The 15,492-nt window shown below is 38.6% G+C and overlaps 1 protein-coding gene across 1 annotated transcript in view; it reads left to right on the top strand.

Annotated features, from left to right (window-relative positions):
* The window catches only part of gpc5a (glypican 5a), a 186,241-nt gene that overhangs the window by 2,187 nt on the left and 168,562 nt on the right, over positions 1 to 15,492 (top strand). The window contains exon 2 of the mRNA XM_076883675.1: positions 2,182 to 2,343. Within this exon, the coding sequence (XP_076739790.1) occupies positions 2,182 to 2,343 (162 nt within the window). The remainder of the gene's footprint in view (positions 1 to 2,181; positions 2,344 to 15,492) is intronic.

Below are 15,492 nucleotides of genomic sequence, written 5' to 3'. Positions count from 1 at the left end.
ACCTGTGCACTGCTAGAAAAGCCTTGTTGTAATGTCTTCTTAACCAATGTTTGACGAATGTCCGCTGGCTTTGAAATAATTCTCAGGATAAGCTGTTGATGCTTCACATATGTAGGCTGTTTCTTATTAGAGTTTTGATCAGTAGGTTTTCAAATGTTTATCATGCGCACATGCATTTTTATCCATCCTGTTGATGTGTCTCTATTGTGGTCTAGTTTCATCCATTGCTTTAGTGCACATTAAAGTATTGTACTGAAATGTTTGGTCTTTATGGTTCCCAGAAGATTACTAAATCTGACATCTTATTGCACCTCCATCAGCTTGACATGCATGAGATTTGCTGAAATGGACCTCAAGAGCTATTGAACTGCCCCGCAGTTTGGTTCTTCACCACATGAATTGTTGGCCTAGCACATTTCGTCGATGTATTCATCCAATACTTTGGTTTTCAGACCAGATATCTGCAAAATTTAACATCATCATCAGCCACATCTGAGGTCACTGTCCAGCCTAAGCATAGGTTTCTGGCACAACTTTAACCCAACTTAAGCTGCATGAAGGAGAAGTCAATTAATAAAAAAACCTCCAAGTCAGAAGTCCAGCAACATCTTCTTCAGGGACCAAGATGAAGGCCATAAGATGAAATGTTTTGGTATAGAATTAAAGTTCCATTGACGGGTCCATAATTTGTTGGACAAAGACACAATTTTTGTGGATTTGCCTCTGAACATCACTGCAGGGGATTTTAAATCAAACAATTAATATGTGAATAAAATGCAGATTTACAGTTTAAATTCAAGGGGTTTTGCAAAAAAGATTTAACTTTTTGCGAAATTATGAGATATTTTTTGCATAGTCCCCCATTTTCAGAGGCACTATAGTAATTAGACAGATGACCGACAAGCCTTTTTGTGGCTGTTTGGGTCCTGTTCCCTTGTTACTGCATGACAAATGAAGCAGATACACCATTTAAAGTTTAGTATCTAAAGTGTGGAATTTTTATTTTGTAGCTTTTTGCTGCAATTTAAAATATGTGGCCCAGAGTGATGCTGTTGACAGTGAAAGAAGCCATCACAACAAAATAACCCTATCAGAGAGAGAGAGAGAAAAAACTTTAGGATAGGCCAAATCAGCAATCTGGTACATTGATCAGCTCAGAAGCACCAAAAGGCCCAAAAGACCACAGAAGACATCAAAATCACAACCTCTAACAAAGTCAAGGACACTCCCGAGGAGGTAGGCGTATCATCGTCGAGGTCTACAATCAAGACACTCCTTCATGAATGTAAATAGAGAGGGTTTACAACACAGTGAAAACCACTGGTTACTCTCAAGAGCAGGAAGGCAAGATTAGAATTTGCCAAAAAACAACTCAAAGAGGCCACAAATGAAACCAAGATGAACTTGAAGAGTATGGAGAAGGAGAGGAACGGCTCACGATCTAAAACATAACACATTATCTGTCAAACGTCATGGTGGCAGTGTTATGGCATAGGCGTGTACAGCTGTCAGTGGAACAGCCACTAGTGATATTGATGATGTGAGTGCTGATAGAAGCAGCAAGATGAATGAAGTGTACAGGGCTTTACTCTCAGCTCAGATTCAGATAAATACTGCGAAACCGATCAAACAGCACTTTGCAGTACAAATGGACAATGACCCAAAGCAAACAGCAAAAACAGCCTAGGAGTTTCTCAAGCTAAAGAAAAGGGAAGGATAAATGGGATATTCTTAAATTGGCAAGTCAGTCACCTGATCTGAACCTGATGCAACATGCTTTTGAGTTAATGAACACAAATTTGAAGGTAGAAAGACTCACAAACAAGCAGCAACTGAAGGTGGCTGCAGTAAAGGCCTTACATGTCCACGAGTTCTAGACTTTAGGCAGACAGTGACCGCAAAGGATTTTCATCAAGTACTAAAAACAGTCCTTATATTTAAAATCGTGCTTGTTTGTCTAATTAAAGTTGAGCCTCTGGAAATAAAAAATGGCTGCAATTCCTGTAATTTATGTCTTACGTCTGTGACCATGTGTTAATAGTAGCGTGGGCTGTCAAATCCCTTAAATCTGAAAGCAAGATGGCAAAAGATTTCAACTTCCCCTCTGTGCGTTTTAGCTTTATCATGTTTTAATCCGTAAAGCTTCAAGCTTCACTAACATGTAGTGTTGATGAATCTTAGGTTCAGACCTTCAGGTGTGTGTTTCCAAGAACTCCACATGTTGCACCAAAAAGATGGAGGAGAGGTACCAGGTGGCAGCCCGGAGAGACATCCAGAACCTTCTCCAGACGTCCAGCTCCAGCCTGAAGTTTCTCATAGCGCGCAACGTGGCCGCTTTTCAAGGTGGGTACTTCTTTCTTTGTGTTCAGTCGTCGTGCTCGTAAGCACGCGCTGAGCTCAAATGTTTATCGTTATAACATGTGCGTAGATGTTTTCTCATGTTTTCAAGCTGAAGTATACTTAAAGGAGTTAAGGTTTGTGAGGGTGCTGTCAAAACAGGGGGTGAGTCAGTTTGCGTGCAGTAAGACTCCACATCAGAGCAGACAGAGAGTTTCTGTCCTCCTTACAGCTACCATGCGATCTTCAGATTAGATATGCCGGTTGTTTCTGTTAGAGCCTAGAGAGGCCGTGTGTAGGGGTGAATATCTGTCAGGTGTGTGTGCCTGGGAATAAATCAAGACTGTTGCATAATCTCGAATTCGGAGTGCTGGCCTTGGTAGTTGTCTCATCATAAACGCATCTTAAAGGAACTGATGTATCCTTCCATCGCTGTGTTGTTTTTCATTCCTCTCCATCCTTTCACTCAACAATGACTTACAGGTAGCAACTTGCCTCGCTCTGCACGCTCTCCTTTTTCTCCCTTCACTCCGGCTGATAGCCGACATACAATGGCTGAATGGGTGTGCAACAAATTTAGAGCTTATGACTTAAATGTACAATTTCAGACATACAATTAAGCCACTTCAGTTTAATGATGTCTCTCAGTTTAAAAAAAAAAAAAAAGGCGTGCTGTTATCCTCCCCCGACGCTCCAGAGATTTATAGGAGTGACTTGCATGATCACAGTGTTTCAGTCGCGGTTTGCAGGGGCATTGCCCTGTTTTTGTCATCAGATGTTTCTTGTGTCTTTTTCAAGGCTGAAAAGTTGAAAGAAAGTACACACTGTAGCCTTTCTTCAGAAGTTTATGAAGGATGACACATCTGAAACAGTTAAAACTGCTGACACTGGGAAAGTGTAAGGATTGTAGCAGCTGCTTTATACTCCCCGTGGCACTAAAATGTTAAAGTTTCACTCAGTTATGGAGTTTTTAATAACAGTCTCATCAATGTGTTGTACATTTGGTAATCTAGTTAGGAGTTTTAGCTGCAGGAACCTGGGATCAAACTAAAAATGAACCATTGTGTCCATCTTCAGTGTAATAAAGGACATCGGAGCCCTGTGGCACAGAGGGATCACATTAGACATGAATCACACAGACATATTTAGCAGGATCAAGCTATTGCTCTTTTTATGACAAAACAAAAATTGCATTTAGACTCCTGCTTAAATGTCAATCTGTGTATTCTTCCAGAGGTCTCCTTAAAGCCTCTGGACTCCGGGGTCAGCTGTGGTAACCAGTAGCTGCTTGAAAATAAGCAGCACTCTCATAGTTTGGTCTGTGGAAAGGCAGCCAGAGTGAGCTTGTGCCAAACTAAACAGAGATCCCTGTCAACATCAGCTTGCATCAGTCAACAAACAGTGGCGACTGCAGCCAGCATCCAGGCTGAATAATACAAGTGGCAACAGACGTTCAGAATATTAAGAGTCACAGCTGCATATTACTGAGTATTTCACATATTACACCATTATGCAAAGCTGATGAGCTGTTTGGGTTCTTTATTTGTTTTTATATTTCAGACTAAATCAGGGCTGCCAACAGATGAAGTTGTTTCTTTCATTCTTAATATTCTGATTATCATATATAGCTTTGAAAACTAAAGTTCATAAAATTAAATGAAAAGAAATGGTTCCCATCAATGTTTCTTCTTAGTAAACATCATTTAAAATGAACGTTTCTGAATCTCTGACATCTGACAAATCTGTTTATTTCCCGCCAAAAACTGCAGTTCCTTGAGTGGCCACTTGACGCAGGATGTAAAACCGAGTCAATACCAGCAAGTCAAACTCTAGAGGAGAAAAAAATATGCTTATAGTCTGGAACAAATTGTTAACTTCGCTCTTTGTGACAGCTTTAAGGAGAGTGATTTCTTTCTTTCTTTCTATTAATGATGTGCCCATTTCAAACATTAGTACATGTCCATGCTGCAGTATTTTTTGGGCGATTGGCAGGTATGCTTAATAACAGAGAAAAGGAAACAACAACAACAACAACGGTGTATTAGATGTGTTAGGTGGTTGCTAGGCAAATCCAACTTTTGCAGATATAGATATTACATATTAGATATTCTTGTGAAATTGGTGGAGGGGGAGGTAGAGCGGGTCCTCTAACAACTAATTCCCGGCTCCTCCTTCCATATGTTGAAGCATCCTTGGGCAAGATACTGAAGCCCAAGTGGCCCTGATGCATCCATCTGAGTGTGAGTGTGTGCGTACGAATTTTAGATAAAAGTGCTTAGACATAAATAGACTGAGAGTGAGTAGAAAATTGCTATATAAGTACCAGTCAATTAAATTAAAATGATAAGGTGCATTTATAAGGTGTTATAGGTGCATAAATACTAAAAGCAAGTCAGGCGATTACATTTCCTGTTGACATGTACTCACAGATTCAGACTGAGTTATCAAATTATTAACAAAATTCAACATATTTTCCACTGAAATCACCTAAGTCAGCCTCACTGGGTCAACCCAGAACTAGATCTGCCTGAAAGTAGCTATCGTTGGCCCTATAACGGATCATTGAACCATCCCTTTGTTGGAGTCTGGTTGCACGGCAAGAGGAATACAAAACTGATAAGGATCATGGATTCAGATCAGATCAGGCCTGGATCCATTTTCACTCTGGTGACTGTGCGAGCTCATCCCATCATCATTCATAGCAGCTCACTTTATCCTGACATGATCTTCTCATTTAAAGTATAGATGTAGACTGCTCTGTTACTATATTTCTTACAACATGTTTTCCTTTACTGCAAGTTGACCTTCATAACATACTTGGAAAGCTGCTGTGAATATTTTTAGTAAGTATAACACACTCATTACATATGCTTACTGTTAGGCTACCAGTAACTCAGTAAAACATCTCTGCCATGACTGTAAGAGAGCCAGTGTCTGATAGTGAAGCCTGATATTAGATCAGGTTATAAATGCATACACTGGAAACCATTAAAACGTTTTTTCTTAGTCTTATTAAGCATTTCTGTCCAGTAATAATGTCAGAAATAATGCAATCCTCTATAAAATAAATAAAATAAAATAAAGAGGTTGTTACAGCCCATTAGTACATTAAACCTTTACTGAATAATTATTGAAAAAACAAAAGGGTCATAAACTTGAGCAAAAACAGCTTTTATTTAAGGGTGGCTCCGCCCCCACAGTCTGTTGCTATCTGGGTAACTGATATCACATCTGTTTCAGTTTCTGTCACTTACGCTTTGTTTACAGCTGAATAATTAGATTTAAAAATCAAATGTAAAATTCTTCATCTAATGAAGATTCTTGATGGGCAAACGATGTCAGCAGACATTATAAAAATATGCTTTTTATTTAACTTTGTTTGATGAAGTGCACCAAGCTAATTAAAAGGACTTTTTTCGTCATTCCTCTTTCTTTAAGGTAAATATCACGGTCAATAAACACGCGTCCATATTCCTCGGTACACTGAATTAAAATGGAGGCTCTGCTCTTTATTTACCAGTTGCCATGGTGAATCCTGGTATCGGCGCTCCAATGATGGTGGCTTCGTTTCTGCGTGCACTTAGATCAGAGTTGATTGAACTAACTCTGATTAGCCTTTCTGGAGCAGGAAGATCAGAGTGGCCGATCTAACAGTCAATGAAGTCAGAGTTTGTTTTTAAAATCTGAGACATTGTTGAAGAGTTTGCCCTTCCTGGAAAAGGGCCCCAATGGTGCGGAAGGAGCTCATGGGCAAACATACATATATAGACAGACAAAGGATTATTTTGTTGTATTCTAGAAAGATATGAACACTAAAAGTCTGAATTATTAGGGGCATGGCAGCTTTAACTGATCGGTAGGTAACGTTTCATCTCTGTCATCATTCTGTTGTAGAGAAAAGAGCTTCAAGGGTTACTCCTAGTAAGGGGTGAAGAGTTAAGCTGATTTGGTGTTGTTCCTGCATCGTCATAATAATGCTAGGATCAACATTCCAACTGACCAATCACATTGCAGTGATTTCATAGCTTTCCAATGTGGGGAAAAAAAGAAAAGAACATTGCCTGCGTTTATATAAAAGTCTGTTACATCACTCCTGCTGGTTTAGTGGTGATGGTTCTTGCTCCGAAGGCAGGGAGTATGTATTTGATTCAGTTTGTTTGTGTGTTTGTTAGCTGTGTAGTGTCCAGAGTTTGTAAGATATCATGTTAAAATTTTGTGTGATGGTAGATACAAATAACAGTTTGTTGAACTTATGGGAAACTCAGGTCTAGATCACACCCTTTGGGGAAGCTGTGCTCTCTGAGTGCTCTTGTTTTTAATAGCATTAGCCAAAGTTTGGCTAATGCTAACTAAATGCTAAGACAACTCCATTGGTCAGTTGCAGTATTGATCCTGAACCAACGTTATTATGATAATTTATGAATGAAACCAACACTTCACTCTTATCGTGCATTGTTTTTAAATACTAAATTTAGCATCCACATTAACAATATAATAATTAATAATTAATAGGTCTACAGACTGGTGGGCGATACCGAGGAAGTTATGTCTGTGTTTTATGTACAGTCTGTGGATCTGAAGTATGTTCAAAACAAAAACCTAAAAACACTGCTCCTATCAAAACATCACTCTCTAAAAGTTACTGTTTACTTAGAAAATAATATCTCATAAATATGAAAGATAACATAACAAGCAATAAAGTGCAAATGATTAAAAAAAGAGACGTTTAGTTCATTGTAACCTAACTTCTTCTCTGAACACCTGTTGAATGTTGTTTGTCTTGTTGTTGAGGTGAACCTGTGCTAATCAGAGCTGATATTTGCTCAAATGTAGACACAGACTTTTTGGCTCACAGCCTTAAGTGTCTGTTTACACACACACACACACACACACACACACACACACACACACACACACACACACACACACACACACACACACACACACCAGAGCCACCCACGTGGCATTGTTCTATTTGGCGTACATGCTTTAAGAGCCTTTGTCACACTGAGAAGACTCACTGTGGCACGATATGTATGGGAAGCACGGAGGGACAGAAATGTCTGGCAGGTTTTTAAGATCTTAACAGAGTGGAAACAGAACTGTTTTGCAGTTCATGTGCAGACATAAAAGAATCCCAAGTCAAGCATTTAATCCGTAGCTCCTATCTGGGGAATGTTCAGTGATGCTGAATTAATATGAACGAATTATTTCTCATTCGTCTTGTGTGAGTGTGGGACTTCTTTCAACTGTCTTTAGGTTATAATGGGAGTAAAGCAAAGAGCCAGCAACCTTATATAGCATCTTTGGGGAAAAAACTACTCTCAATACTTCCTGTGGTGCTGTTCTGCTTCATGTTTATAGTATATAATAAAAAAAAGAAAAAAATGGACAGGCAAGCTTTATCTTCCAGAGCCGGGGGTGGGGGTGTGGAGCAAAAACAACCCTGGTAGACGGAGTCTCCAAATGATTGGCAGCCTGCACTGTAATTTGAGAGACAACAAAGAACATGCAGAGTGTCTAATGCATTACAACCACAGACAGGAAGAAGCACGAGTTAAAACTGGGTCGGCTAATGTGGTCATTTGTTCTGTGCAAAGCCTTCAATTAGGCATCTTTATATGATGCTGCTGAAGGGAGAGGGGGATGAGGAAATTAGAGGAATGTAGCTGGATAAACACTTAGGAGACACCGAGAAATAAAAGGCACCCATAAAATGCTATTTAAATTTTTGTTTTTTTCCCCTGGTGAACTCTGGTGTATTTTTATTCTTTAAAAAAATCTTCAAGGGCATCTTTTGTGAGGGGAAAAGAAAACAATTGGTGGTTTAAGACAATGAAAACGAGCTCTTGAGCTGTTAATTGTGAGCAGTGCGTCAAAGCAGAATTCATCCTGCAGGAATGGTTCATTACATTTCTGAAGACAATTTTTTCACAACATTTTAATTCTTAAACAAACCTGACTGCTGCCTGTCAGGTAATTTCACAGCAAAAAAAAAGTTTGCTGAGCAACTAGGAAGTGGAGGAAAAAAACAATAAAGATGGAGTTGACGGCCTTTGAGTTCTCCGCTTTTTTTTCCTCCCCCCCTCTTCCAGCTGCCGGTCTGTCAGCGAGTCTCCCAGGACTGCATGTTTTCATTCAGCGTTGTGAGGTTTTCCTGCGCTTGGTCCACACAACGCACAAATATGCAGCCTGCTGAGCGGCGCTTCAGGGGAGATCTTTTTTCATCTCGCGCAGGTTTGTCTTACATCCATGGCAACCAACCTGTGCAATCCCCAGCTCCCCGTGGGGATGGAGTCACATAAACCTCAAACAAAACCCACTATGAATCAGCTGTTGAGATGCTTGAGAAGAGTTTCTGAGTCGGGTTGCTCAAATCATAGCAAAGCAGTCTGAGATAGCAGATGAGAGCAATGCTCTCCTCCAGGAGAAGCGTTTGATTTTCTTTCTTTGGGGCATTTGAAAAGTGGAGTATTGTATCGCGCCTGCTGGAGAACTGTTTGTGTAAAAAATATCATCAGGAATTTGTAATGACTCCCTGCTGGTCTAGCAGACAGTTGTAGTTCCTCTAGAGTTCAATTTATGTGTGTGCTGATGACACACTACTGTACATGTGTGAGTGCAGCTACATCACAGAGGTTGGCCTACAAATGATAATGGTGGCACTTTGTACTTGTGAACGATCAAAAGATTCGTTTGTTTTGTTCTGAGGAGCATGCTTTTTCTTTCATTTGATCCACATCTGTCTGTTAAATATGAAGCTACAGCTGCTAGGTATGCTGTTACTGCAGTGTCTTCGGGTGCCTGCTGACCGTGGCAGAGGATGAGGGCCCTGCTGGGCTTAATGTGGCTCTCTGTTGGCAGGCCGTAGGGAGCAGACAGCTCGTCTATCTGCACAGAGTGCCTGTTGCCAGGTGGAGGCAGAACTCAAAGTTTCTGGTGTAAAAGGTCTGTGGGATACTCTTTTCATGTGATATTTGATGGGGTTTCTTTCTGCTACTCTTGTTCCTGGTGAACTCTGCCATCAGTTCTGGCCAAATTGTCAACCAATCAGCATTTGATGCACAGCTGAGCTACATGCTCTTGGATTTTTTTTGGACCGCACAGGGGCATATAGGCTGAATAGGGAGACATCTCCAAAAATGGACACAGAGTTGTGTCATATTTCAGTCTCATTTTGTCTGTTTTTGGTTTCTGTTTTTATTGTTTTTCTGTTTTTACTAAGGCTGTGCAATATGAGGTTAAATACAGATGATGATGTAAAATCCTATAATTCATGGTGTTGCAAAATACAGTGTACAGTAGTTTTTTTTGGTTTGTTTTTTTTCCATCCCTTGAATGACTGTTTGCAGTCTTACAAAGTACTACATGCACTTTTTAAGACTGCGAGACAGAACTGCATAGCATCAAACAGGAGAAGGTCCAGCCATGATAATTTTGGGAGATTGTTTCTACCTCTGTAGCACAAATTCGGGTTGGTCACGAAAACGTCTGACACACCCCAGAAAACTATACTTTGCAAATTATGACGTTTACCGGTCGGCATAAGTCGAGGCTCACACGCCAAAAACTGCTTCTACCACCTACACACGAATCATGTGAAAGCGCATGCAGTGAGTTCACCAATGAAAAGCACAAAAGGACCTTCAGGTAAATAAAGCCCAGAGTCAAATGTTAGAATTGCAGCTATAGTTTTTAAATAAAGCAATAAGTTTTATTTTAACCCTGGAATCTATTGTTTACGTAGCCCACATTACTGCTCACTGCTGCTGTAACCAAAACTTTATATATTGTTATTTCTGTTAAATATTGCTGCCTCTACAAGGCGAATCATCTCACTCTTCATGATAGTGTTGTACCTGAATAGGGTTGTATGTCGCTGTTAAATGCAATATAATTTTTGAGAGCTTCTCAAGACAACAGGAGCTTTGGTACATTAAACACACGAGATAAAATGGGGTAATCAGAGAGCATAAGATACGTTAATAAGCACATTTGAGCCAGGTTGGCAGTTTTGCTTGTGCTTTCCATCTTTATACTGTAGTGGTTTATATAGAAGTGAAAGATCCCTGGTTTGATCCCTGGAGGAAATACGAATCCCTTTGGTGTTGCATGAAGAAATGAGAGAAGGAGAAAATCAAACATGTGGAGTCTCCTGCTTTAGCAACCTCATATAATCTTATATATTATAATCTTTTCCAGTCATTATTCTCAGCTAATGCCTCTTTACCTTCCTGATTGTAGCTGAACTGTCTCCTGTATGTCTTTAGCTCAGGAATGATCTCCTTTCTCCATGCAAACAGTCATTAAAGTGGTTTTTACTGTCTCTTCTAACTGTAGAGAAGTCCTAACTAGAAAAACAGCAAGTTTATTTATGACAATAGTACATTTACCGAGATCTAAAGATAGAGAGTCTGTATTTCACAATAACAAAAATCAAAATTTAAACAGCATGAATGAATAAATATGGACTGCAGCTGGTAAATCAAGGAAGGGGAAAAGGCCATATTTCATCTTCCAGCTTTAATGAATGCTACATGACCACTTGATAAGACAGCTGAGATCGGCTGTTATAAATTTACATCAATGTTTGTGGCGTGAAGCTGTTGTGACCATTAACACTCTGTGGCTTGTGGTCTTCCTTCCAGGCAGTGTGTCATTTTGGTTTCCAGGCTGGGTAAAAAAACGAGACACAGGAATCCAGCAGACATAGTCAGTCACCTTTGCTTCTAATTAGTGTGAATGCTTGAAAAGCATTCACAGTATTGTTGTTGTAATCTTTATTATTAGTGTGAATGCTTGAAAAGCATTCACAGTATTGTTCTTCTAATCTTTATTATTATTAGTGTGAATGCTTGAAAAGCATTCACAGTATTGTTCTTCTAATCTTTATTATTATTATTATATTTTATTCTGTATTCCGTACGTTTTTTGTAATCCTACTCCTTCAAAACCGTTCAACTTAGAAAAACCATTCAAACACCGTTAGATTCCTATTCTTTTGGACAACACTGCTTCTATTTTTCATATTTTTAACATTTATATTTTTAATTTTATTCAACTTTATTCAACAAAAATTTATAATGTATTTCAATGGGGAGACCCTTCAAATCCTCATTCAACTTACTCATTTTAAAACTCTTACTACTTCCACATACATTGACATAGAGCCACCATTCAAACTTTAAAACGAAGACAAGACATTCAACTATTCAACTTGTATTTATCTTTTCAATATCTATTATACTTTTTCTTCAGTTCCAGTTTAAGTTTCATGATGTTTTTTCACCCGTTTCAGAGTTTATAATGGGTGTGTATGGGACGGAATGTTGGGGCTAGAGTGAGGCAGCTCAACTGCTAGAGTGAGAGGAGCAAAAAAATTAATCTTAAAATCTTTTTTAAAACTGCTGCTGTGTCCGCAGCGTTTGCTCTACAGGTATGATTTTACCCTCAAAACGTAGCCATGGCTGTCCTCTTTCATCCAATGTGTTTACTATTGTCCTAGGTGTTATGGTTCTTTCATAAATGTCACCAATGCACAGCCTCCTCCTTCCAACTCTTCCATAGACTCTAATGTTAAAATGGCTCAGAAGGTTCGTTTGAAAATCAGAAGAGCATGGTGTCTTTACACTGTCACCACGTCCATATAATAAACTCCACAGACATGAAAACTGAGAATTAGGTAGACTAGACATTGCTGTCGCTCACGGTGAAAGAATTTCGTCAATACGACTTTTACTTTTCATTTGGGAGCGATTTGTTTCGGCCTGACTTTTCTGTTCATTTTAAGCAGCAAAAGTGAGGTGCATGTCTGTGTACGTGTGTATGGAGCCCTTGGGTGCAGTCACTATAGCAACCAGGCTCACACCTGCCTGCTTAACGAGCTCTCTCTCTCACTCTGCCAAGATTCATCTTAAACACTTCTCTTTCAACTGCTGCTGTGTCCACAGTGTTAAAGCCATCATTTTACCCTCAAAACGTCGCCATCGTTGTTCTTTTTCCAACATCTTGTCTTTCAAAGCTCAGAGATGTAAACTTTTTAAACTGTGTGGGTCCAAGTGGAGGGATCACATTTTAGTCATTCAGTGATTCAAAGAATATGACCTTTTAATATTCTTTCAGATGTTTTCTGACTCTAAATGTTCTTTTCTCATTTCTTAGGTTTTTCTAATTTACAATTAAAACATTTTCAGCTTTTTTCCAACTTCTTCTTCTGTGTAACCTTCAGCTTTTAGCAGTTCAGCACTTTTGTTTTCAGGTTAAATTCGGGTTTTTGTTTTTTTTATCTCATTCAATATTTTTAACTCAAAATTCAGCAATTAATTCATTTCAGTCCATACATTCAGATTCAAGCATTCACACTGCAGTTTCTTCAGAAAATGCACTTTCTAGTTAGTGTGAATGCTTGAAAAGCATTCACAGTATTGTTGTTGTAATCTTTATTATTATATTTTATTATTATTATTATCTATTCCGTACGTTTTTTGAAAGCCTACTCCTTCAAAACCGTTCAACTTAGAAAAACCATTCAAACACCGTTAGATTCCTATTCTTTTGGACAACATTGCTTCTATTTTTTCTCATTTTTAACATTTATATTTTTAATTTTATTCAACTTTTTTCAACAAAAATTTATAATGTATTTCAATGGGGAGACCCTTCAAATTCTCATTCAACTTCCTCCTCCTTAAACTGTATCTACTTCCACATACATTGACATAGAGCCACCATTCAAACTTTAAAACGAAGACAAGACATTCAACTATTCAACTTGTATTTATCTTTTCAATATCTATTATACTTTTTCTTCAGTTCCAGTTTAAGTTTCATGATGTTTTTTCACCCGTTTCAGAGTTTATAATGGGTGTGTATGGGACGGAATGTTGGGGCTAGAGTGAGGCAGCTCAACTGCTAGAGTGAGAGGAGCAAAAAAAATAATCTTAAAATCTTTTTTAAAACTGCTGCTGTGTCCACAGCGTTTGCTCTACAGGTATGATTTTACCCTCAAAACGTAGCCATGGCTGTCCTCTTTCATCCAATGTGTTTACTATTGTACTAGGTGTTATGGTTCTTTCATAAATGTCACCAATGGACAGCCTCCTCCCTCCAACTCTTCCATAGACTCTAATGTTAAAACGGCTCAGAAGGTTGGTTTGAAAATCAGAAGAGCATGGTGTCTTTCCACTGTCACCACGTCCATATAATAAACTCCACAGGCATGAAAACTGAGAATTCAGTAGACTAGAAGCTGCTGTCGCTCACGGTGAAAGAATTTTGTCAATACGACTTTTACTTTTCATTTGGGAACGATTTGTTTCGGCCTGACTTTTCTGTTCATTTTAAGCAGCAAAAGTGAGGCGCATGTCTGTGTACGTGTGTATGGAGCCATTGGGTGCGGTCACTATAGCAACCAGGCTCACACCTGCCTGCTTAACGAGCTCTGCCTGCCACTGTACCAAGATTCATCTTAAGCACTTCTCTTTCAACTGCGGCTGTGTCCACAGTGTTACAGCCATCATTTTACCCTCAAATTGTCGCCATTATTGTTCTCTTTCCAACACCGTATCTTTCAAAGCTCAGGCATTTAAACTTTTTAAACTGTGTGGATCAAAGTGGAGGGATCACATTTGAGTCATTCAGTGATTCAAAGAATATGACCTTTTAATATTCATTCAGATGTTTTCTGACTCTAAATGTTCTTTTCTCATTTCTTAGGTTTTTCTAATTTACAATTAAAACATTTTCAGCTTTTTTCCAACTTCCTCTTCTGTGTAACCTTCAGCTTTTAGCAGTTCAGGACTTTTATTTTCAGGTTAAATTCGGGTTTTTTTTTTTTTTTTTATCTCATTCAATATTTTTAACTCAAAATTCAGCAATTAATTCATTTCAGTGCATACATTCAGATTCAAGCATTCACACTGCAGTTTCTTCAGAAAATGCACTTTCTAGTTGTGTGGATGCCTTAATAGGCATCCACACTATTGAGTTCCTGTTTCTCTTTATTCTTTATTATTCCGGGTGTTTCCGTACACTTTTCGCCGTGGATCTACTTCCACAATTTTTGTGCTATTTTCACCGTTCAAACTCTAAACTGTTCTGCTCTTTCTGCTTATGCCGGCTATGACTTTTGGTGTTTATTACTATTATACTTTTTAAAATATTACACTTTTTTCCTTTAATTTGTCCCATTGAAATGAATGGGAAACTTCCACAATTCTGCTAAAACTTTCTTGTCTTTGAAACTTAACTACTGCCTCATACTTTCACCTAGAAACTCCATTCAAACTTTAAAACGTTCTCAAATGATTGGGCTATTCCTGTATGATTCAGCTTTTTCAGATCTTCTACTGTTTTCATCTTATCTCTCTTTAAGTCTTCAGTTGCAAAATTGTGATTTTTCAGAAAATACATGCGTTGCTATGGTTGCTATGCAATTAACTCAGAGGGGACAGTGAAACTGTTTGAATTTTCTCTTCATGTCCAAACAACGTCTTGCTACTCGCTCAATTTCCACTCAAGCCCCACAGATTATACACCAAAACGTAGGTATTTTTGCTGGCTTTCAGAAAATGTCCCTATCATTGTTGTGGGACTCATAGTTATTTTGCAAATCTCCTCAGAGTAACACAAAGTCAGAAAACTCTCCATATAAACTCAATGGAGAGTTTGTTCAAAATCACCGCTGGATTTCTCTAATGAGAGGCATTTTCAAATTGTCATATCTCCTTAACGAAGCGAAGTTAAGACATGAGGCTTGTCCCGGTATATCTTCAGACACTCCTGATGCTCACAATTCAAGAATTATTTTCTCACCTATTACCGTTCTGAGATGAGTTAGACTTGTTTGAGGGTAGGAAATTTGTCCCTTGCTCAGATTTCATCAGATTTCAAATTCTGGAAATGAGTCACTTTTTTCTCTCATCATATCTTTTTGATGGATTTCCACAGAGCCCTGAAAATTTCCATGACTGTTCACCAAAGCCTGCTGTTTCTTACGGTGAAAGAATGATTTTGATGCTCCATATAGATTTAGAGTTACCAAAGGTTGTTTGAGAGCAAGTCAAGGCAGTTTTTGCTTCGCCTCTACTCAGTTACAGAGTATTACAAGTCATATATCTTTAATAATTTATATTTTATCTCTGAATTATGAAGACC

The sequence above is a fragment of the Maylandia zebra genome, linkage group LG1 (assembly GCF_041146795.1).
Source record: "Maylandia zebra isolate NMK-2024a linkage group LG1, Mzebra_GT3a, whole genome shotgun sequence".
Classification (NCBI taxonomy): Eukaryota; Metazoa; Chordata; class Actinopteri; order Cichliformes; family Cichlidae; genus Maylandia; species Maylandia zebra.
The sequence above is the reverse complement of the archived record's forward strand: the minus strand, read 5'-3'. Positions and strand labels throughout refer to the sequence as shown.